This window comes from Octopus sinensis, linkage group LG15 (genome assembly GCF_006345805.1).
Source record: "Octopus sinensis linkage group LG15, ASM634580v1, whole genome shotgun sequence".
NCBI classification, from domain to species: Eukaryota; Metazoa; Mollusca; class Cephalopoda; order Octopoda; family Octopodidae; genus Octopus; species Octopus sinensis.
Genome location: NC_043011.1, coordinates 7,853,856 through 7,879,324, shown reverse-complemented (window position 1 = coordinate 7,879,324; position 25,469 = coordinate 7,853,856). Strand labels below are relative to the sequence as shown.

Genomic DNA, 25,469 nt, shown 5'->3' with positions numbered 1-25,469 from the left:
GTCCACTTATGCATACCTTTCTGTCTTGGGACACAAAACTCTACTTGTGAAGACCTGTTGAGGCAAGTGAGAATCGATCAACATCAATGGAAATTGCAGCTGTGATACCAGTGCCGGTGGTACGTAAGAAAACCATCTGAATGTGGCCGTTGTTAGTGCCGCCCCGACTGGCCTCGTGCCGGTGGCACGTAAAAAGCACCATCCAATTGTGGCCATTGCCAGCCTCGCTTGGCACATGTGCCAGTGGCACGTAAAAGCACCCACTACACTCACGGAGTGGTTGGCGTTAGGAAGGGCATCCAGCCGTAGAAACATTGCCAGATAAGACTGGAGCCTGGTGCAGCCTTCTGGTTTCCCAGATCCCCGGTCGAACCGTCCAACCCATGCTAGCATGGAAAGCGGACGCTAAACGATGATGATTATTATTCAGGTCACTGCCTGGAATCGAACTCAGAATCTTGGGGTTAGTAGCCTGTGCTCTTAACCACTACGCAATAATAATAACATCAAAAAATACCTTAGGAGTGAGAAACCAGGTTCGAAATTTCCCCAAGACACCTGATGAAGGCTGGAGGATATATCAACCGAAACGTTGTGTTAACAACAAACAAAATGAGGTCAAATATCCGTCAAATGTAAATAATGCATATAGAGCCTGTTAAATAAAAAAACTATTTCTTATAAAAAGATAAATTGTTCCTGTGTATGGCGACTTTTGAATCACCCTGTGTATATATTTGATGGACTCCCCCATCAAAGACAACGTATGAGTGTTCAGTTTTTCCCAAACAAATTGCACAAACGATTTGTTTATAGTGATCAAATGTTCATGCCTGCACACTAGCTCACTCTTTCCATCAAATTGAAGTTGTTTGAAGAGGTGTCACGGTGTGCCATGCGTCAGGTGTGCCATGCGTCAGGTGTCGAAGTGATCACAGAGCAACATGAGATGAAGTGTTTTGTTCAAAAACACAATGCACCGACCGATCTAGAAATTGAACCCAGAATCTAGCAATCATGAGTGCACCATACATACAGGTACGTATGCGTGTTGCTAGAAGAAGGCTGAACAAAAAGCGAAACACTGATTAATAAAAAATACCTTGTGGTATTAAATCATTTAACTCCAAAGTGAACTTTAGAAATTTTGATGAATGAGATTAGCGCCAGTACATATTTACTGACTGAAGGCATTCCAGCCATTACATCACTTTAGAGGTTACATTAGAACTACAACAGCTAACTTGAACTGTCCTTATACAAGATAAAAGGATGCGATTTGTGGGAGGTTTGGCTACTATTTCCAGCAGGTAGAGCAACTATGAAGTGGCTGCCAATGTTGGTTGGTAAACAAAAACAACTAAGGTTGATATGGTCAGCAAGAACTGTCACAGATAGAGCCCCAGCATGGCCGTGTTCCAAAGCATGTATAAAAATGGGTGACTTACCTCTAGTAATTTTGTATACTCCCATTTCTGCTTTCTGTTATAAGATGCGTCTGTGGAATAGCTTGTATGAATCTTGACCTGGAATTAAAGAACAATGGAATTAGAGAAAGAACTGACTTTATCAACAGGATGTGAACCAAGGGGAATGTGGGATTGAACTTTGAACACGATGATACACTCAGGCAAACCCCCTGGTACAGTTCTATATTTAAGAGATGAGGAATTATGTACATTATTTACATTTGACAGATATTTGTCGTCATCTTGTTTGTTGTTAACACAACGTTTCAGCTGATATACCCTCCAGCCTTCATCAGGTGTCTTGGGGAATTTCGAATCTGCGTTCTCATTCTTAAGGTATTTTTCGGTATTATTATTATTATTATTATTATTATTATTCAGGTCACTGCTTGGAATCGAACATATGACGTAGTGGTTAAGAGCACAGGCTACTAATCTCAAGATTCCGAGTTCAGTTCCAAGCAGTGACCTGAATAATAATAACAACAACATTGAAAAATATGTAATAATAATAATAATAATAATGATAATAATAATAATAATAATAATAATAACAACATCAAAAAATACCTTTGGAATGAGAACCCAGGTTTGAAATTTCCCCAAGACATCTGATGAAAGCTTGAGGGTATATCAGCCGAAACATTGTGTTAACAACAAACAAGACGAGGAACGAATATCCATCAAATGTAAATAATGTAAACCCTCAAGTACTTGAGTCATATGAATAAAAGAATAGATGTGTAGATATGGCTGTGTGGTAAGAAGTTTGCTTCCCAGCCCCATGGTTCTGGGTTCAGTCCCGCTCTGCGGTGATTTGGGCAAGTGGCTTGTGCAATTGCCCTGGGCTGACTACAGCTTAAGTCAGAGCAAAGCTTTCTGGATAGACTCGATGGATGGAAACTGAAGGAAGCCTGGATCCTCAGTCCTTGTGAGTTGCATGGCAATTTCCCAAATGCAGGTACCACATAAAAAGCACCATGTTGATTCTGTAAAGTGGTTGGCATTAGGGAGGGCATCCAACCGTTGAAACCAAAGTAGATGGAAGTTACCTTCTTGAGTCATGCTGTCGCATAAGGGGGCGATTACCCGATTTCCACGGCGTGTATATTCACCAACTGGATGGGATGCCAGTCCAACGCAGGGTTACTCACCTTTGCCAGCTGAGTGGACTGGAGCGACATGAAATGAAGTGTTTTGCTCAAGAACACAACGTGTGTCGTCTGGGTCAGGAATTGAAACCACAAATTATGGTTAGGAGTCCAATACCCTAACCACTAAGCTATGTGTCTCCACAGAATCATATGGCTGGTTTCTGTGGCGTATATATTCCCCACCTGGACGGGTTGCTGGTCCACTGTAGGTTTACTCTTTTTTGCCAGCCGAGTGCACTGATGCGATGCGAAATGAAGCGTTTTGCTCAAGAACATAATGCATATCTTGTTCCAGGAATTGAAACTACAACCTTGTGATTAGGACTCTAACAACCTAACTACTAAGCCATGCGCCTCCACCCAAAGTAGATACTGGAGTTTGATGCAGTCCTCGGCCCTTTTGAGTCCCTTGAAATAGCTCAACCCCTATTAGTATGCAAGACAGACATTAAACAATCATGATGATGTAATGTATACTCTTTTACTTGTTTCAGTCATTTGACTGTGGCCATGCTGGAGCACCACCTTTAGTTGAGCAAATCGACCCTAGGAGTTATTCTTTGTAAGCCTAGTACTTATTCTATCAGTCTCTTCTGCTGAACCACTAAGTTACAGGGACGTAAACACACCAGCATCGGTTGGGGGGGACAAACACAGACATCCAAATGTATACACACACACATACATATATTATATATATATATATATATATACCTATAACATTTTTCATTTGTGTTTCACATATTTAACATATGTGAAGTGATTAAATTTATAATTTTGTTAATAATTTCCTTCTCCTTCCTTATCTGACCATCACAGCTTTTCTCAATTTGGCTGCAGGGCATTTTCTCTACTTCTGTCTCCCAGACGAAGGAATAGATTATACGAACTTAAAGAATGCAATTAATTAATTAGCCGTGCGGAAGATAATTCCTGAAATACTTGCGAATGTATTTAGTAACGCTGATGATGGATATGAAATTTTCAGGGATATATGTGCGTGTATGTGTTTGTGTGTGTGTGTGTGTGGGGGGGGGGGTTGTGTGTGTGTGTTTACATGTATGTATGTGTTTGTGTGTTCGTGTGTGTGTGTGTGTTTGTACATGTATGTATGTGTTTGTGTGTGTTCGTGTGTTTGTGTGTGTGTGTGTGCATTTGTACGAGCTGGCAGAAATGTTGGCATGCCAGGCAAAATGCTTAGTAGTATTTCTATACATTCTGAGTTCAAATTCTGCCATGGTCGACTTTGCCTTTCATCTTTTCGGGGTTGATGAATTAAGTACAAAATTTTCAATAAAGTTGTGATGTAAAATTTGCTTTGGTATCATACTCTTTCTACTGTTTTACTTGTTTCAGTCATTGGACTGTGGTCAAGCTGGAGCACCGCCTTTAGTAAAGCAAATCGACCCCAGGACTTATTCTTTGCAAGCCTAGTAATTATTCTATCAGTCTCTTTCACCGAACCGCTATGTTACGGGGACGTAAACACACCAGCATCGGTTGTCAAGCGATGTTGTGGGGGACAAACATAGATACACAAACATATACACACACATGCATACACACATATATATATATATATATATATATATATATATATGTATATGCCTTTCCTCCCTTGGACACACAAATACCTGTTGAGGCAAGCGAAGTCGATATCGAACCTCATCTGACGACAGGCACCCATGCCAACCCCCTTTGCTTGCGAAGACCTGTTGGGGCAAGTGAAATCGAAATCGAAATCGGAATCGAAATTGAACCAATCCTATGACTGGCACCCGGCAGATGCCAGGACCCCTGGACTGGTGGTACGTAAAAAGCACTATCTGAATCGTGGCCGATGCCAGCGCCACCTCGACTGGCTTCCGTGCAGGTGGCACGTAAAATGCACCAATCCGACCGTGGCCGTTGCCAGCCTCGCCTGGCACCTGTGCAGGTGGCACGTAAAAAGCACCCACTACACTCACGGAGTGGTTGGCGTTAGGAAGGGCATCCAGCTCTAGAAACATTGCCAGATCAGACTGGAGCCTGGTGCAGCCTTCTGGCTTCCCAGACCCCGGTCGAACCGTCCAACCCATGCTAGCATGGAGAACGGACGTTAAACGATGATGATGATGATGATGATGATATATATATATATACAGAGAGAGAGAGAGAGAGATAAAAACGGTAAGATAACAAAAGAAAGAAAGAGACCTCGATATTATGTGAATAGAGGAATTTATCTGTAAATGTAATATGTGACAATTATTTGGTAGCCAAGATAAAACTCTGAGTTTCAGATGCTGAAGAGATGGTGGTGTGAATTTCCACCTCGGCATCTGAAACTCAGAGTTTTATCTTGGCTACCAATAATTGTCACATATTACATTTACATATATATATATATATATATGTATATATATATATATATACACACATACATATATACGCGGACTTCTTTCAGTTTCCCTCTACTAAATCTACTCACAAGGCTTTGGTCAGCCTGAGGCTATATTGGAAGACACTTGCCCAAGGTGCCACGCAGTGGGACTGAACCTGGAACCATGTGGTTGGTAAGCAAGCTACTTACCACACAGCCACTCCTACGCCTATATGTATATGTATGTGTGTAAGCGTGCATACGTTTGTGTGTATTCTTTTACTCTTTTACTTGTTTCAGTCATTTGACTGTGGCCATGCTGGAGCACTGCCTTTAGTCGAGCAAATCGACCCCGGGACTTATTCTTTGTAAGCCCAGTACTTATTCTATCGGCCTCTTTTGCCGAATCGCTAAGTGACGTAAACACACCAGCATCAGTTGTCAAGCAATGCTAGGCAGACAAACACAGATCGAATTGAACCAGCCAGGATCCCTGGTCTGGTGGTACGTAAAAAGCACTATCCGACTCGTGGCCAATGCCAGCACCGCCTCGACTGGCTTCCGTGCCGTGGCACATAAAATACACCAATCTGACCGTGGCCGTTGCCAGCCTCGCCTGGCACCTGTGCAGGTGGCACGTAAAAAGCACCCACTACACTCACGGAGTGGTTGGCGTTAGGAAGGGCATCCAGCTGTAGAACATTGCCAGATCAGACTGGAGCCTGGTGCAGCCTTCTGGCTTCCCAGACCCCGGTCGAACCGTCCAACCCATGCTAGCATGGAGAACGGACGTTAAACGATGATGATGATGATGATGATGATATATATATATACAGAGAGAGAGAGAGAGAGATAAAAACGGTAAGATAACAAAAGAAAGAAAGAGACCTCGATATTATGTGAATAGAGGAATTTATCTGTAAATGTAATATGTGACAATTATTTGGTAGCCAGATAAAACTCTGAGTTTCAGATGCTGAAGAGATGGTGGTGTGAATTTCCACCTCGGCATCTGAAACTCAGAGTTTTATCTTGGCTACCAAATAATTGTCACATATTACATTTACATATATATATATTATATATATGTATATATATATATATATACACACATACATATATACGCGGACTTCTTTCAGTTTCCCTCTACTAATCTACTCACAAGGCTTTGGTCAGCCTGAGGCTATATTGGAAGACACTTGCCCAAGGTGCCACGCAGTGGGACTGAACCTGGAACCATGTGGTTGGTAAGCAAGCTACTTACCACACAGCCACTCCTACGCCTATATGTATATGTATGTGTGTAAGCGTGCATACGTTTGTGTGTATTCTTTTACTCTTTTACTTGTTTCAGTCATTTGACTGTGGCCATGCTGGAGCACTGCCTTTAGTCGAGCAAATCGACCCCGGGACTATTCTTTGTAAGCCAGTACTTATTCTATCGGCCTCTTTTGCCGAATCGCTAAGTGACGTAAACACACCAGCATCAGTTGTCAAGCAATGCTAGGCAGACAAACACAGATCGAATTGAACCAGCCAGGATCCCTGGTCTGGTGGTACGTAAAAAGCACTATCCGACTCGTGGCCAATGCCAGCACCGCCTCGACTGGCTTCCGTGCCGGTGGCACATAAAATACACCAATCTGACCGTGGCCGTTGCCAGCCTCGCCTGGCACCTGTGCAGGTGGCACGTAAAAAGCACCCACTACACTCACGGAGTGGTTGGCGTTAGGAAGGGCATCCAGCTGTAGAACATTGCCAGATTAGACTGGAGCCTGTGCAGCCTTCTGGCTTCCCAGAACCCCGGTCGAACCGTCCAACCCATGCTAGCATGGAGAACGGATGTTAAACGATGATGATGATGATGATGATGATATATATATATATAATATATATATATATATATATATGTATATATATATATATATACACACATACATATATACGCGGACTTCTTTCAGTTTCCCTCTACTAAATCTACTCACAAGGCTTTGGTCAGCCTGAGGCTATATTGGAAGACACTTGCCCAAGGTGCCACGCGTGGGACTGAACCTGGAACCATGTGGTTGGTAAGCAAGCTACTTACCACACAGCCACTCCTACGCTATATGTATATGTATGTGTGTAAGCGTGCATACGTTTGTGTGTATTCTTTTACTCTTTTACTTGTTTCAGTCATTTGACTGTGGCCATGCTGGAGCACTGCCTTTAGTCGAGCAAATCGACCCCGGGACTTATTCTTTGTAAGCCAGTACTTATTCTATCGGCCTCTTTTGCCGAATCGCTAAGTGACGTAAACACACCAGCATCAGTTGTCAAGCAATGCTAGGCAGACAAACACAGATCGAATTGAACCAGCCAGATCCCTGGTCTGGTGGTACGTTAAAAAGCACTATCCGACTCGTGGCCAATGCCAGCACCGCTCGACTGGCTTCCGTGCCGTGGCACATAAAATACACCAATCTGACCGTGGCGTTGCCAGCCTCGCCTGGCACCTGTGCAGGTGGCACGTAAAAAGCACCCACTACACTCACGGAGTGGTTGGCGTTAGGAAGGGCATCCAGCTGTAGAACATTGCCAGATTAGACTGGAGCCTGGTGCAGCCTTCTGGCTTCCCAGAACCCCGGTCGAACCGTCCAACCCATGCTAGCATGGAGAACGGATGTTAAACGATGATGATGATGATGATGATGATATATATATATAATATATATATATATATATATATATACATATATACGACAGGCTTCTTTCATTTTCCGTCTACCAAATCCACTCACAAGGCATTGGTCGGCCCGGGGCTATAGCAGAAAACACTTGCCCAAGATGCCATGCAGTGAGACTGAACCCGGAACCATGTGGTTGGTTAGCAAGCTACTTACCACACAGCCACTCCTGCGCCTGTATTGGATGTGTTTGTTTATAATTGCAAGCTAGAAGCAATGCTATTGTTGTCATTCTTCCCGTCGACAAATCATTCTTGTCCTTAAGCTTCCTTACTTGAAAAACAGACAAGTATTAGCCAAAAGAGACAAAGAGAGCTTTGATAATCTAAACCCAGGTTGGCATGAAAAACAGAAAAACAAAAAAGTGACATAAAAACAAATGAAGGAATGGCAATGACAGTGAAGAATAGTAAAATACCTGTCTGATTTTGACGCCCATGTTGGTGTAACCTATACTTTCATCCCAAACTGTGGTACGGTAGATATGGTCGACTCTGCTCATTATGTGGATCTGAAATGATAAGAGGAAGACAAACATAAATCGTTATCATCACCACTGGTGGCAAAACAGCACCCCACCCGAAAACAAAATCCACCACCACTACTACTATTTTCACCATCATGATCATCATCACCACATTCAGTATCATAAACACTACCCTCACCACCACCACCACCACTATCGTCACCAGACATCACTACCCACCACCATCATCATCATTCATCATCATCACCATCTTTACCATCAATCACCACCACCATCATCATTATCATTCATCATCATCACCACCTTCACCACCATCTTTACTGTCAATCACCACCATCATCATTATTATTCATCATCACCACCTCCACCACCATCTTTACCATCAATCACCACCACCACCATCATCATTATCATTCATCATCATCACCACCTCCACCACCATCTTTACCATCAATCACCACCACCACCATCATCATTATCATTCATCATCATCACCACCTCCACCACCATCTTTACCATCAATCACCACCACCACCACCATCATCATTATCATTCATCATCATCACCACCTTCACCACCATCTTTACCATCAATCACCACCACCACCATCATCATTATCATTCATCATCATCACCACCTCCACCACCATCTTTACCATCAATCACCACCACCACCACCATCATCATTATCATTCATCATCATCACCACCTCCACCACCATCTTTACCATCAATCACCACCACCACCACCATCATCATTATCATTCATCATCATCACCACCTCCACCACCATCTTTACCATCAATCACCACCACCACCACCATCATCATTATCATTCATCATCATCACCACCTCCACCACCATCTTTACCATCAATCACCACCACCACCATCAATCACCCCCACCAAAACTAGCACTTTTTTTATTGTTTAGATTAACAGCACCACCTGACCATTGGAGGCCTTTAGCAGAGGGCATGCTTTTGGAAAGTATTTGGCCTCACAGAACTTTGGTCAACCAAAAGCTTTACTAGAAGACATCTGGCCAAGATGTCATGCTGTGAGACTGAACTTGGGAATGCATGGTTGGGAAGCAAGCTTCTCAACCACAATGTACCCACACCATCATCCGCAAGTCCCTCAGCCTCTTCGGGGTTGCTGGAGCACTGAAGTGTAACCAGGGCAAGAAAGCCTGGTGGAGGAGCCTGTCCCTCTCCAGGCTAAGTGTACACATGCATACACACAAATACGAGAGAGAGAGAGAAACAGGAACCGCTTCTTTAACTCTTTAGTATTTAAATCAGTCAGGTCTCACTTCTCACACCTACCCCACAATGCCATTCGAAAACTAAAAAAACCACCTTGTCAAAATCTCAAAGCAACACGATGATGTTTAGTTAATTCAAAACAGTGTGAATTAATAAGGATTAGATGTGACAGGGAACCATGGGTGTTCTTGGGTGGGTAGCTGTCAAAAGGGTTAAGCTAAAATCTTATGAAAGATAGTGCAAAATTTTAGGTGAAAGTTTCATGGTAGCCTCGCTTCTTTTTTTTTGTTTTTGTATCTCAGAATCTTGAGTGTTAGGGTCCAAACAAAGGCAGCAAGCTGGCAGAATCATTAGCGTGCCAAGCAAAATGCTTAGCGGTATTTCACCTGTCGTTATGTCCTGAGTTCAAATTCCACCAAGGTCGACTTTGCTTTTTGTCCTTTCAGGGTTGATAAATTAAGTACCAGTGGGGTGCAGGGGTCAATGTAATCGACAAGTCCCCCTCCCCACAAATTTCAGGCCTCGTGCCTATAGAAAGGATTATTAGGTTCCAAACAACAGCATCTTAACCCTTTAGCATTTAAACCAGCCGTATTTGGTCCAAATCTTCTATCTGGTTTATGTTCAAACTGACTAGATCCAGCCTCTCACACCTACTCTGCAGTGCCATTATAAAGCTAAACAGTCACATCATTAAAATCTCAGTGTGAGTGAATAAGGGTAAGCTTTGACAGAGGAATCTGAAACCTCAAGAGCCAAACTCTTTCTCCAAGAATAGAACTGTATGACCAGCATTCACCCAGCTAACAGAATTCTTAGATTATTTCCATCATGTTTTTCCTTTAAACAGTTCATATCATCATCATCATAATCATCATATCATGTCTGTTTTCCATGACGGTACGAGTCAGACAGTTTGATAGGATCCGGCAGGTGGTAGGGCTGCACTTTGCTCCCGTGTCAGCTTTGGCATGTCTTCTATGGCTGGGTGCCCTTCCAAACATCAACCACATTATAGCGTGTACTGGGAGGTATTTTTTGCCCTTCTGGAACTAGTCAGGTTGCCAAGCAACATGTAAGATAGGAAAAGGTAAAAAAAAAGAACCCTTGGCTAAGTGAGGAGAGTACTTAAGAAAGAAGAAGGGCTTTATGCCAGCTGTTGGGTGGGTTATGCTAGGTGGCTTTATGTCAGGTATTGGGTTAATCTGCGCCCTCAGAAATTCTGGGTTGATGTCTGGCACACTGGAAAACCACTGGGAATGAGGCACCCCTTAGCTTTTGTTAAAACGTGTCTCAAGAATCCATTTCAGAACCAGACTATGTCTGCTTCGATAAACAGTGGTGAGTTGGTCAGTGAATCTTCTGTGGTGGTCAACAATTGATAGCAAGATGAGCCGTTATGGACCACACTATCCCAAGGTGTGTATGCATGTGACTGGGGCCCACATGTGAAACTGTATTCATACTGAGACTCCAAACATGACTTGTTGGTCAGAGCCAGCTCATCCCCACCCTGGGTATACGGCACTGAAAGTACAAAGTAATTTGGGTGGGGAGGAGGGACACTGTGTGATAGGGGGACAAGTACAGGTGTCTTATAGCAAAGATACATGGTTACGCAATATAATATAAGGGTGGGTTGGAGTAGCTAGGGAAAAAGACAAGATCATAGCAAGGGGCTGCCAGAGCAAATCCTCAGGGAGTAAAAGAGTACAACAGGGTGTATATAGGAGTAGGAGTGGCTGTGTGGTAAGTAGCTTGCTTACCAATCACATGGTTCTGGGTTCAGTCCCACTGCATGGCACCTTGGGCAAGGGTCTTCTACTATAGCCTCGGGCCAACCAAAGCCTTGTGAGTGGATTTGATAACAGACGGAAACTGAAAAGAAGCCCGTCATATACATGTATAGTTATATATGTTTAGCAAAATTTAGATTCAGGTGAATATGGTACTTAAGTTAAAGGCACCAGAATTTTGTATGGTATTATCCATATAAATCAAATGGGGTGATTATAATCAAAATAAGCAACAAGGATATCCAAGGTAGAGTAGTACAATTGTTTCATGTTCTTAAGAATGAAATCAACCTCTCTGTCTATATATCGACCCGCTTTATGATGTTGGCAAATGAAATAAGGATAAGAATGCGCATTGTCCGTTTAATTGGGAAATTCTATATGTGGCTGAAGATTGCTCGACATTTTAAAACTGATGTAATACTTACAGTGTTTAATAAAATGAAGTAGCATGAAACAATTGTACTACTCTACCTTGGATATACTTGTTGCTTATTTTGATATATATATGTTTATATATATATATATATAATATATATATATATATATATATATATCACACTCCAGGGAGAGAAACTAGAAGTAGTTGATAGTTTCCGCTACCTGGGTGACCAAGTTAGTAGCGGAGGTGGATGCACAGAGAGTATCACCACTAGAATACGAATAGCCTGGGCAAAGTTCAGAAAGCTCCTACCCCTACTGGCAACAAAAGGTCTCTCCCTCAAAGCGAAAGGTAGATTGTATGATGCATGTGTGCGAACTGCCATGCTTCACGGTAATGAAACATGGGCAGTGACTGCAGAGGACATGCGTAGACTTGAAAGAAATGAAGCTAGCATGATCCGCTGGATGTGTAGTGTCAGTGTGCACGCAAGACAGAGTGTAAGCATCCTAAGAGAAATGCTGGATATAAGAAGCATCAGATGTGGTGTGCAAGAGCGATGCTTGCGATGGTATGGTCATGTGCTGCGGATGGATGAAGAGAGATGTGTGAAGAAGTGCCACTCCCAAACAGTTGAAGGTATCAGGGGGAGAGGTAGACCCAGGAAGACATGGGATGAGGTAGTCAAGCATGACCTCAGAGCATTGGGCCTCACTGAGACAATGGCGAAAGACCAAGATCTCTGGAGATATGCTGTGATTGCAAAGACCCGGGCTGCTTTCTGCAGCAATTCCACATACCCCCTACCCATTCAAAGTACCCCGGATCCCCAAAGTACCCCGGACCCAGTTGCCCCCGTGCCGCTGGCACGTTAAAAGCTCGAACCGATCGCGACCGATGCCGGACCCCCCGGCCCCTGTGCAGGTGGCACGTAAAAAGCACCCAATCCACTCACGGAGTGGTTGGCGTTAGGAAGGGCATCCAGCCGTAGAAATTCTGCCAAATCAGACTGGAGCCTGGAGCGGCCCCTGGCTTCCCAGACCCCGGTCGAACCGTCCAACCCGTGCTAGCGCGGAAAACGGACGTTAAACGATGATGATGATGATGATGTATGTATGTGTGTGTGTCCCCCCAACATTAATTGACAACCGATGCTGGTGTGTTTATGTCCCCGTCACTTAGCAGTTTGGCAAAAGAGCCTAATAGAATAAGTACTGGGCTTACAAAGAATAAGTTCTGGGGTTGATTTGCTCGACTAAAGGCAGTGCTCCAGCATGGCCGCAGTCAAATGACTGAAACAAGTAAAAGAGTAAATAAATTGGTACTTACTAAATAGTTAGCCGTATTCAAACTGTCTGAGTTGCCAATATTTTTGAAGAATGTATAGTCAGCCACAATGATCATATCACAAGTGTCATGTTGTGGAGTGAAACGTTTACTACGGTGGTGGCCAGTATCTTGATTATCACCAGAATATTTGGAGAAATTTTTCATGCCTAAAAAAAGGGATAGAATGGAGGAAACAAAAATATACGCTTGTTTGTAATGTTAATTATATTTCAAATCTATTTATATCAATTGTGTTGTAACTTGGGAGGGTCATAATGCCAATAATAAACACATGCACTGGTTCTATTTCACTTCTTGTGTTAGTATTATTATTATTATTATAATTATCAATCAATTATGCAGGCACTGCAATCAGCACAGGCATGCCAATGTGGTAAGTTTGCTTCCCAACAACATGAATGGATCTCATCATCATCATCGTTTAACGTCCGCTTTCCATGCTAGCATGGGTTGGACGATTGACTGAGGGCTGGCGAACCAGATGGCTGCACCAGGCCTCAATCTTGATCTGGCAGAGTTTCTACAGCTGGATGCCCTTCCTAACGCCAACCATTCTGAGAGTGTAGTGGGTGCTTTTACGTGCAACCGGCACATCTGATAAATGGAAACTGAAAGAAGCCTGTTGTATATATGTGTGGATCTTTGAGTCTGTGTTTGTTACCCACCACTGCTTGACAACTGGTTTGGCATGTTTGCATCCCTCTAACTTAGCAGCTTGGCAAAAGAGAGTAACGGAATAAGTATCAGACACAAAAAATAAAATACACAAAAAAAAAATACTGGGATTGATTTGTTTGACAGAAATTCTTCGAGACAGTGCTCCAGTATGACCAAAACTAATGACTATGTAACAACAGAGAAACATATCTACCATCATAATCATTTTAACACCCAAGATACGAGATGCAAACACACATTTAATGCAAAGAGCTTCTTCCAGTTTCCATTCATTAAATCTGCTCACAAGACTTTAGTCGGCCTGGAGCTATCATAGAGGGCACCGGCACAAGGTGCCACACAGTGGGACTGAACCCAGAATCATGTTGTTTGAGAAGGTGAGCTTCTTAACAACAGAATCACATCTGCACTTACATTTATTTATATATATATATATATATATATATATACACACACACACAACACACACACACACACACACACACATATATATATATATATATATATATAATATATATATATATATATATACACACACCATCATCATCATCATCATTTAATGTCTGCTTTCCATGCTGCTATGGGCTGGACGATTTTGACTGAGGGCTGGTGAACCAGACAGCCGCACCAGGCTTCATTCTTGATCTGGCAGAGTTTCTACAGCTGGATGCCCTTCCTAACACCAACCACTCCCAGAGTGTAGTGGGTGCTTCTTAAGTGCCACCGGCACGGGGGCCAGTCAAGCAGTACTGGCAATGACTTCGCTCAAATTTTTTACACATGTCACCGGCACAGGTGCCAGTAAGGCGATGTTGGTAATGATCACGCTCGAATGGTGCCCTTTTACGTGCCACCAGCACGGGGCAAGTCAGGTGATACTGGCAATGACTTCGCTCGAATTTTTTACACATGTCACTGGCACAGGTGCCACTAAGGCGATGTTGGTAACGATCATCATCATCATCATCGTTTAGCATCCGCTTTCCATGCTAGCATAGGTGGGACGGTTCAACTGGGGTCTGGGAAGCCAGAAGGCTGCACCAGGCCCAGTCTGATCTGGCAATGTTTCTACGGCTGGATGCCCTTCTTAACGCCAACCACTCCGTGAGTGTAGTGGGTGCTTTTATACATCCCACCGGCACAGGTGTCAGACGGGGCTGGCAAACGGCCACGATCGGTTGGTGCTTTTTACGTGCCACCGGCACGGGAGCCAGACGAGGCTGGCAACGGCCACGAGCGGATGGTGCTTTTTACGTGCCACCGGCACGAGGCCAGTCGGGTTGGCGCTGGCAATGGCCATGTTCATATAGTTCTCTTACGTGCCACTGGCACTGGTATCACAGCTGCAATTTCCATGGATGTTGATCGATTTCGATTTCAATCACGCTCGAATAGTGCCCTTTTACGTGTCACTGGCACGGAGCCAGTTGGCTGCTCTGGCAATGATAATGCTCTTGGCTTGGTTTCGACAATTGGATGCCCTTCCTAATGCCAACCATTTTACAGAGTGTACCGGTTGATTTTCATGTGGCACCAATGCTTTTTACAAAATTAACAAAATAAACAAAAAAAGAAGTGAGGGTTTGATTTACCTGATTCACGGAATCGTTTGGTTATTTCTAGAGATTCCTCATACTCCTCTTTACTCAGAGTAACACCAGGCTGGACTCCACAGAAAAGTTGGCTGAAACACGGACACAAAATAGAACATGACAGCAGTAGCAGTAGCAGTGGTGGTGGTGGTGGGGATGGTTGTATTGACAGTAGTAGTAATAATGGTGGTGGCAGTGGTGGATGCAATAATGGGTTCAAATGAATTGACCCTTTTCCAGGGTTCCTGAAACTGTTAACGACGGGATGAGGAAGCTAAAACACAGCCCCATAAGTAGCTGCAAATACTACTACGACTAATAATAATAGTAATAGTAGTAGTAGTAATGATAATAATAATAATATAGGCGCAGGAGTGGCTGTGTGGTAAGTAGCTTGCTAACCAACCACATGGTTCCGGGTTCAGTCCCACTGCGTGGCATCTTGGGCAAGTGTCTTCTGCTATAGCCCCGGGCTGACCAATGCCTTGTGAGTGGATTTGGTAGACAGAAACTGAAAGAAGCCTGTCGTATATATGTATATATATATATATATATATATATATATATGTGTGTGTTTGTGTGTCTGTGTTTGTCCCCCTAGCATTGCTTGACAACCGATACTGGTGTGTTTACGTCCCAGTCACTTAGCGGTTCGGCAAAAGAGACCGACAGAATAAGTACTGGGCTTACAAAGAATAAGTCCCGGGGTCGATTTGCTCGACTAAAGGCAGTGCTCCAGCATGGCCGCAGTCAAATGACTGAAAAGAGTAAAAGAGAGAGAGAATAAGTAAAACTGATACAAATAGCCGCAAAACACAAGCAAAACAAAAACTGTTCTCAGTATTTAAGGAAGCTGACAAATTCAAACAAGAAATCATACCCCATAATAAATATGAAGAAGGAGAAGAAGAAGAAGAAGAAGAAGAAGAAGAAGAAGAAGATGAAGAAACAACAAAAGTTATAAAACAAATGAAATCCAAACTAAAAATAGAACAGCAACGAGCCATGATAAAACGATGGCAAGAAAAGCCCCTTCATGGCAAATACTGGACTTAACTAAACGCAAAAGAAATAGACAAAGAAAAATCCCAGCAATGGTTGAAAAGCTCAGGACTCAAAGCAGAGACAGAGGGATTTTTAATTGCAGCACAAGACCAAAGCCTCCCCACCAGAAATTACCAAATACATGTAATGAAAAGAAATATAACAAGTAACTGCAGAATATGTGGAGATGGACAAGAAACAATAAATCATATTATCTCTGGCTGCCCAGTCCTGGCTAAGAAGGAATATATTCACAGACATGACAGAGTTGGAACCTACATACACTGGAAGCTATGCCAACATTATGGAATAACAACAGAAAAAAGATGGTATAGGCACACACCAGAAAAGGTCACAGAAAACGAGAAAGCAACCATACTCTGGGATATGCCGATACACACAGATAAAGAAATAAGGCCAACAGACCAGATATAGTTGTCAGAGACCATGAAGAAAAAAATGCTTTCTAATTGATGTATCAATACCGGCTGATGACAACGTGTCTCTAAAAGAAATGGAGAAACTCTCAAAATACAAAGACCTGGAAATAGAGGTAACTAGAATGTAGAATCTGAAAACAGAAACAATTCCTATCATAGTAGGTGCATTAGGCATGATTAAAAAATATTCAGACAAATACATAACAAAAACACCAGGACTTACAAACATATATAACATAGAGAAGATTGCACTACTGGGCACTGCACACATCCTACGTAGAACACTTTCCATACAGGAACCATCAGAACATCACAACAAATCACAGCACATACCCAAGGCACACAGAGCTGCGCTCGGTAGTGAAGTGAAAGCATGATATAAAAACAGAACTACTGAATAATAATAATAATAAACCTCTCTACTAAAGACATAAGGCCTGAAATTTTGGGGCAGGCGGGGTAGTTGATTATATCAACCTAAGTTCTCAGCTGGTGCTTAATTTACCAACCCCCAAAAAATGAAAAGCAAAGTCGACCTCAGCTGAATTTGAACTCAGATCATAAAGACGGACGAAACACAGCCAAGCATTTTTAGCCCAGCATGCTAACGATTCTGCCAACTTGCCACCTGAATAATAATGATGATGATGATGATGATGATAATAATAATAATCCTTTCTACTAAAGGCACAAAACTTGAAATTTTGGGGGAGGCGCTAGAAGATTATACCAATCCCAGTGTTTTACTGGTACTTAATTTATTGACCCCGAAAGGATGAAAGGCAAAGTCAACCCCAGTGGAATCTGAACTCACACCATGAAAATGGATGAAATGCCACTCAGCATTTTGTCCGCATGCTAATGATTCTGCCAGCTTGCCACCTTAGACAAACCTTAATAATGAGAATAAGGACCCTTGCTACTATGGGTGCAAAGCCTGAAATTTGGGGGGAGGGTGTAGTCAATTACATCAATCCTGATGCTCAACAGGTACTTATCAAGTACCTGCCGTTACGTTGTGAGTTCAAATTCCGCCGAGGTCGACTTTGCCTTTCATCCTTCCGGGGTTGATAAATTAAGTACCAGTTATGCACTGGGGTCGATGTAATCGACTTAATACCTATGTCTGTCCTTGTTTGTCCCCTCTGTGTTTAGCCCCTTGTGGGTAATAAAGAAATAGGTACTTATCAAGTGAAAAGGGATGAAAGGCAGAGTTGACTGACCATAGCAGGATTTGAACTCAGAATATAACACTGAAAAAAATGCTGCAAAGCATTTTGCCCAACATGCTAATGATACCGCCAGCCTAAAGCCTTAATAATAAAAATGCTATTTACAAAGGTGAATCCAGACCGAAGGTGAATCTAAACCAATGGTTCCCTAAGTGAGCGGTACTCTTCCCCCAGGGGTGGTGGAAGGTTCCAAGGGGTCGTTGAAGAAAAGTGGGGTGATAGATTTTTTTATTAGCCCCGCAGGGCCGAGCACAGAGGGGGCAATACAATGTAGAATTTATTATTTTCGAAAATGATCAAAAGGGATTGAAAACGTTTTGGGACGTGTACACAAGGAACTAACAAAAGTGTCGGTTTTTAAAAATTAGAGTTCCCAAAAGGGGGAGTAAATATAACACTGACTAGGTTTATCCGTGGAAAGAAAAACCTATAAAAAAGAACCACGGTAACCTAAAAAACGAAAAAAAAAAAACACAACACGAGAGCAAAGCACTCTTTCTCTCTTTGTTTTATAAGACCATGCTCAAGGTGGTTCCATCATTTATGCATACCATCCTTGCCACATTCACCCACCTTTTCATTAGACAAAACTTCCCTTTCTATTCTCATCTTCTTTTTCAAGTGATACTTGAAAAAGTTGATGGGAGGTTGGCCTGAGAGGAAAGTATTTGTCTCTAAACCTTTCAAATGAGCCCACCATACAGTCTTTCACCACAGCCACCAGTATAATGAAAAGGGGCCGATTCATGTAAAAACATCAAAATAATGGATTGATTAGGTTAAATTTTTGTTTGTGAAATGCAGTTGGTTTGAATTTGTTTTAGAAAGAGGTCAATGTTTGTGAGGGTTAGCTGGGGCGGAGGCGCTAGGAATGTGGCCCAGGTGCCAAGGGGGTGGCAGCCCCAAAAAGTCTGGGAACCACTAGACAACATGAGGCGAGTATGTTCTTGTCAAGTGGAACCAATCCTTTTCCTCAGCTAGTTTTTCCTGTTTCTCTGTTCTTGAAAATAATCGGCAATTTTTGGAAGTTAAGAAGGGGGGGAGAAGAAGAAGAAGAGGCAACTTACTTTCCATGTCCTGTCTTGTTGTAGAAACTGACAACATCTGAGCCTTTGTAAATGATCATAGTGTGGTTCTTGCTGTTGGGGAGATGGCGCCAAGAGGGCTGGAGAGAATAGTGGGAGACAAAATTAAAATATTAAAAAGTCAGCAACAGGGCACTGAAGGCACCACTGCACACACACACACACATGCATACATGCACTCATACATGTGCGCACATACACACACACACACACACATACACATGCATACATGCACTCATACATGTGCGCACATGCACATACACACACCTGAGGTGGATAGAGACTTTGTAGGTCCCTTGCCAACAGGATTAATAAAGACCCCAGTAATATTTTCAAAAAGCAAACAAAAAGGGTCAAATTACAATCTATTAATTTATTTTTAAAAGGCTAACGAGCAATTAAAATTTAAACCTTTGCTTTGAGTAATTTCTCTCCCTTCCCCAAGTCTAAGAGGCCCAGTAAAGGGTCATAAGCAGTGATCTCCCTACTGACACACACAAAATAAAAAAAAACAGTAACCATTGGAAACATTTTTTACTGTCTTTATTCACTCCCACTTTTGAAACCCAGATCAGTATTGAACCCTTAAGCAATCAGATTATTCTGTCAAATGTGATCCTTATTTATTCAAATTGTTTTGAGTAAACCATGCATTATCTCATGGCTTTGAGATTTCAATGGTGTGGTGGCTTATTACTAGAATGACACTATAAGGTAGGTGTGAGTGGCTGGATGTGGCTAGTTTGAACATTAAAACCCTTTCGCTATCATATTTCTGTTGAAATGCTCTGTGTTTCTTTCAATTAATTTTAAATATAACAAAGAATTTAGTAAAATAACTTAGTTATCATTCAACATGTGTTAGGAACATAAATTGTGACTAAGGTTTGGGGGAAGATGGTAAATCAAAACTTATGAAAACAAGACATGTGTATTACAGAGCCAGATGCAGTTTCAGCTGGGTTGGTACAAAAAGGGTTAAATGTGTAGAACATTTGGGCCAGGTTTCATCATCATCATCATCATCATCATTTAGCGTCCGCTTTCCATGCTAGCATGGGTTGGACGGTTCAACTGGGGTCTGGGGAGCCCGAAGGCTGCATCAGGCCAGTCAGATCTGGCAGTGTTTCTACAGCTGGATGCTCTTCCTAACGCCAACCACTCCGAGAGTGTAGTGGGTGATTTTATGTGCCACCGACACAGGTGCCAGACGAGGCTGGCGAACGGCCACGCTCGGATGGTGTTTTTATGTGCCCCCGACACAGGTGCCAGACGAGGCTGGCAGACGGCCACGCTCGGATGGTGTTTTTATGTGCCACCGACACAGGTGCCAGACGAGGCTGGCAGACGGCCACGCTCGGATGGTGTTTTTATGTGCCACGACACAGGTGCCAGACGAGGCTGGCGGACGGCCACGATCGGATGGTGTTTGTTACGTCCCCAAAGCACGGAGGCCAGTCTATGCGGTACTGGCTACGGCCACGTTCGGATGATTTTCTTGTGTGCCACCGGCACTGGTACCACAAAGATACAAATTCCATTTATGTTCATCTATTTTGATTTGTTTTGATTTGATTTGATTTTCACTTGCCTCAACAGGTCTTCACAAGTGTCACAAGAAGGAAGGTATGCACAGGTGGACTGACTACGTCCCAGGTAGGGGCCACGGGTTATGGCCTGACTAGTCTTGCCGGGTCTTCGGATGGTGTTTTTATGTGCCACCGACACAGGTGCCAGATGAGGCTGGCGAACGGCCACGATCGGATGGTGTTTGTTGCGTGCCCACAGCACGGGGCCAGTCGATGCGGTACTGGCTACTGCCACGTTCGGATGGTTTTCTTGTGTGCCACCGGCACTGGTACCACAACGATACAAATTCCATTGATGTTCATCTATTTTGATTTGATTTGATTTGATTTGATTTTCACTTGCCTCAACAGGTCTTCACAAGTGTCACAAGAAGGAAGGAAGGTATGCACAGGTGGACTGACTACGTCCAAGTAGGGGCCACGGGTTATGGCCTGACTAGTCTTGCGGGTCTTCGGTTGGTGTTTTTATGTGCCACCGACACAGGTGCCAGATGAGGCTGGCGGACGGCCACGATCGGATGGTGTTTGTTATGTGCCCACATCACAGAGGCCAGTCGATGCGGTACTGGCTACGGCCACGTTCGGATGGTTTTCTTGTGTGCCACCGGTACTGGTACCACAAAGATACAAATTCCATTGATGTTCATCTATTTTGATTTGGTTTTGATTTGATTTGATTTGATTTTGATTTTCACTTGCCTCAACAGGTCTTCACAAGTGTCATAAGTAGGAAGGTATGCACAGGTGGACTGACTACGTCGCCGGGTCTTCGGATGGTGTCTTTATGTGCCACCGACACAGGTGCCAGATGTGGCTGGCGAACGGCCACGATCGGATGGTTTTCTTGTGTGCCACCGGTACTGGAACCACAAAGATACAAATTCCATTGATGTTCATCTATTTTGATTTGGTTTGATTTTCACTTGCCTCAACAGGTCTTCACAAGTGTCACACGTGTCACACACTTGCCTCAACAGGTCTCCACAAGTGTCACACACTTGCCTCTGCCTCAACAGGTCTTCACAAGTGTCACACACTTGCCTCTGCCTCAACAGGTCTTCACAAGTGTCATAAGAGGGAAGGTATGCACAGGTGGACTGACTACGTCGCCGGGTCTTTGGATGGTGTTTTTATGTGCCACCGACACAGGTGCCAGGTGAGGCTGGCGAACGGCCACGATCAGATGGTGTTTGTTGTGCCCACAGCACGGAGGCCAGTCGATGCGGTACTGGCTACGGCCACGTTCGGATGGTTTTCTTGTGTGCCACCGGTACTGGAACCACAAAGATACAAATTCCATTGATATTCATCTATTTTGATTTGGTTTGATTTTCACTTGCCTCAACAGGTCTTCACAAGGGTTACACACTTGCCTCAACAGTCTCCACAAGTGTCACACACTTGCCTCTGCCTCAACAGGTCTTCACAAGTGTCACACACTTGCCTCAACAGGTCTTCACAAGTGTCATAAGAGGGAAGGTATGCACAGGTGGACTGACTACGTCGCCGGGTCTTCGGATGGTGTCTTTATGTGCCACCGGCACAGGTGCCAGATGAGGCTGGCGAACGGCCACGATCGGATGGTGTTTGTTGTGCCCACAGCACGGAGGCCAGTCGATGCGGTACTGGCTACGGCCACGTTTGGATGGTTTTCTTGTGTGCCACCGGCACTGGTACCACAAAGAATACAATTCCACTGATGTTCATCTATTTTGATTTGTTTTGATTTGATTTGATTTTCACTTGCCTCAACAGGTCTTCATAAGTGTCACAAGAAGGAAGGTATGCACAGGACTGACTACGTCCCAGGTGGGCCACGGGTTATGGCCTGACTAGTCTTGCCGGGTCTTCTCACGCACAGCATACTTCCATAGGTCTCGGTCTCTAGACATTTTCTTAGTGAGACCTAAAGTTCGAAGGTCGTGCTTCACCACCTCGTCCCAGGTTTTCCTGGGTCTACCTCTTCCACAGGTTCCCTCAACTGCTAGGGTGTAGCACTTTTGCACACAACTATCTTCAGCCTTTCTCGTCACATGACCATACCATCGCAGCCGTCTCTCTTGCACGCCACAACTGATGCTTCTTAGGTCCAACTTTTCTCTCAAGGTACTTACACTCTGTCGAGTATGAACACTGACATTACACATCCATCGGAGCATACTGGCTTCATTTCTTGCGAGCTTACGCATATCCTCAGCAGTCACGGCCCATGTTTCACTACCATGTAGCATGGCTGTACGTACACATGCATCATACAGTCTGCCTTTTACTCTGAGCGAGAGGCCTTTTGTCACCAGCAGGGGTAAGAGCTCTCTAAACTTTGCCCAGGCTATTCTTACTCTAGCAGTTACACTTTCAATACATCCACCCCTGCTACTGACTTGGTCACCTAGGTAACGGAAGCTATCAACTACTTCTAGTTTGTCTCCCTGGAACGTGGCAGAAGTTGGTCTCTGCACATTTCCAGTGTTTATTGCTCCTGAGCATTTGCCACAGACAAAAACTATTTTTCTAGTTAGCCTTCCTTTGACATTGCTGCACCTCTTATGTGTCCATAGCTTACACTTGGTGCATCTTATAGAGTTTCTACCTACACCTTTTTTACAGATCGAGCAGGGCCATCTACCTGAAGGCGTTTGTGATTGATCTACCTTCTACTTATTAGGACTTTGGTTTTGGCTAGGTTGATTCTAAGGCCCTTCGATTCTAATCCTTGTTTCCACACCTGAAACATCTCCTCCAGTTCTGATAGTGACTCAGCAATTAGAGCAAGGTCATCAGCATAGAGGAGCTCCCAGGGGCAACCTGTCTTGAATTCCTCCGTTATTGCCTGGAGGACTATGATAAATAGGAGGGGACTGAGGACTGAACCTTGGTGGACCCCAACCTCTACCCGGAATTCTTCACTGTACTCGTTGCCAACCTCACCTTACTAGCAGCGTCTCTGTACATGGCTTGCCACAGCTCTCACCAACCATTCTTCTATCCCTAGTTTCCTCATTGACCACCAGATAAGGGACGGGGGACCCTGTCAAAGGCTTTCTCCAAGTCAACAAAAGCCAGGTACAAGGGCTTATCTTGGCTAGGTATTTCTCCTGCAGCTGTCTTACCAGGAATATAGCATCAGTAGTACTTTTCCCTGGCACGAACCCAAACTGCATATCATCTAAGCTAACTCTCTCTCTAATTAGTTGGGCTATAACCCTCTCCGTAACCTTCATTACCTGATCCAGCAGCTTGATGCCCCTGTAGTTATTTGTCTCTAGGGCGTCGCCTTTACTTTGTAGCAGTTGACTATTATGCTGCTACACCAGTCATTGGGTATGACCCCCTCGTGTATCACCTGGTTAACTATACGGGTGACTAAGCTATAGCCGACACCACCAGATATTTTGAGCATCTCTGCAGTAATTCCTGATGGGCCTGGGGCTTTCCCTGTTTTCATGCTTTCATGCTTCTAATTGCCTTATCTACTAAGGAACTGTTAACTCGGATTGCTGGTCCCTCTGTTGGGTCGACATTCGGCAGACTCTCTTTATCCCATTCATTTTCTTCATTCAGCAACCTATCATAGTGGCGTCTCCAAGCCTCTCTCTTTGCATCCTCATTAAGCGCAAGTGAACCGTCCTCCTTGCGAACACATTTCTCTCCTACCACATCACGATTCTCTCTCACCACACTGTCTTGCAACACGAAATACCTCAAGTTTCATCCTCACGACGCAGGACATTGGCAAATTTTTCCTTATCTGCCTCCCCTCTGGCTAGATAGACCTGTCTCCTGGCTTCCTTCTGGCAGACTGATACACTTCCCTGCTACCACCGTTCTTCAGGCCTTCCAAGCCTGTTTCTTTTGTCTAATAGCCCTGTCAACAATATTGTTCCACCACCAGTTTTATTTGGGTCTTAAGGGGACTTTGCACCAGCCACAGATCTGGTCAGCGGCTTTCAGCAGGTTGTCCCTCAGAAGCGTCCAGTTGTCTTCTACCCCATGCGTAGCTATATCCCTTCCATTTCGTCTAAGGCTTCAAATAACATATCTCTAAATCTCTGTCCATTCGCAGGGTCTTTAAGCTTCCAGACCCTTCTTCTCCATGTTGGTCGTCTTCTAGTCGCCCTCTTAGTCCTGATCCTAAAGTCACTAACTACCAGTCTATGTTGTGGGGTGCATTCTTCACCTGGGAAGGTTTTGGCATTTATAAGCAGCCATCTTTCCTTTTTCTGGCAAGGATGTAGTCGATTGGCTAGTATGCCGGCCCGATCGGTAGGTGACCAGGTGGCTTGTCGGTTTCCTGAAGTTAGTGTTGCAAATCATAAGACTATTCGCATCGCAGAACTCCAGCAGCCTGGTTCCCTCCTCGTTGCGGGAACCATAACCGTAGCCTCCATGCACGCCATGGAAGCCCCCAGCACATCGTCCAACATGCCCATTGAAGTCACCAGCCACAAAGAGAAGGTCCCTGTCGTTCGTCAATGATGTGGTCTGCAGTAGGGTGTCATAGAAACAGTCTTTCTGTCCATCAGGTAGCCCTGGCTGAGGGGCATAGGCCGATATAATAGTTGCTAAACTATGGTGGAGCACTAATCTAATCTTAATTATTCTGTCACTTACTCTGACTACCTCGATTACCTTATCTACCCATTTTTCGGCGATAAGCATGCCCACACCCCCGACTCCGTCAGTATTCCCAGCCCAGAAAATCTTGTACCTCTGTCCTTTGCCTGTGAGGAACCTAGCAGAACCTCCTCTCCACCTCACTTCTTGAATGCAGCATATATCAACCCACCTCCGTTCAAGCAATTCAACTATCTCGCCAGA

General features: G+C 43.9%; 1 protein-coding gene across 1 annotated transcript in view; it reads right to left on the bottom strand.

The window, feature by feature from the left end:
* Nucleotides 1–25,469, bottom strand: part of LOC115220007 (ADAM 17-like protease) — a 102,129-nt gene that overhangs the window by 56,102 nt on the left and 20,558 nt on the right. Inside the window, exons 5-9 of the mRNA XM_029790309.2 lie at nucleotides 19,045–19,142; nucleotides 15,262–15,353; nucleotides 12,971–13,137; nucleotides 8,130–8,222; nucleotides 1,449–1,526 (exon numbers count right to left, since the gene is read on the bottom strand). Coding sequence (XP_029646169.1) covers nucleotides 1,449–1,526; nucleotides 8,130–8,222; nucleotides 12,971–13,137; nucleotides 15,262–15,353; nucleotides 19,045–19,142 — 528 coding nt within the window. The remainder of the gene's footprint in view (nucleotides 1–1,448; nucleotides 1,527–8,129; nucleotides 8,223–12,970; nucleotides 13,138–15,261; nucleotides 15,354–19,044; nucleotides 19,143–25,469) is intronic.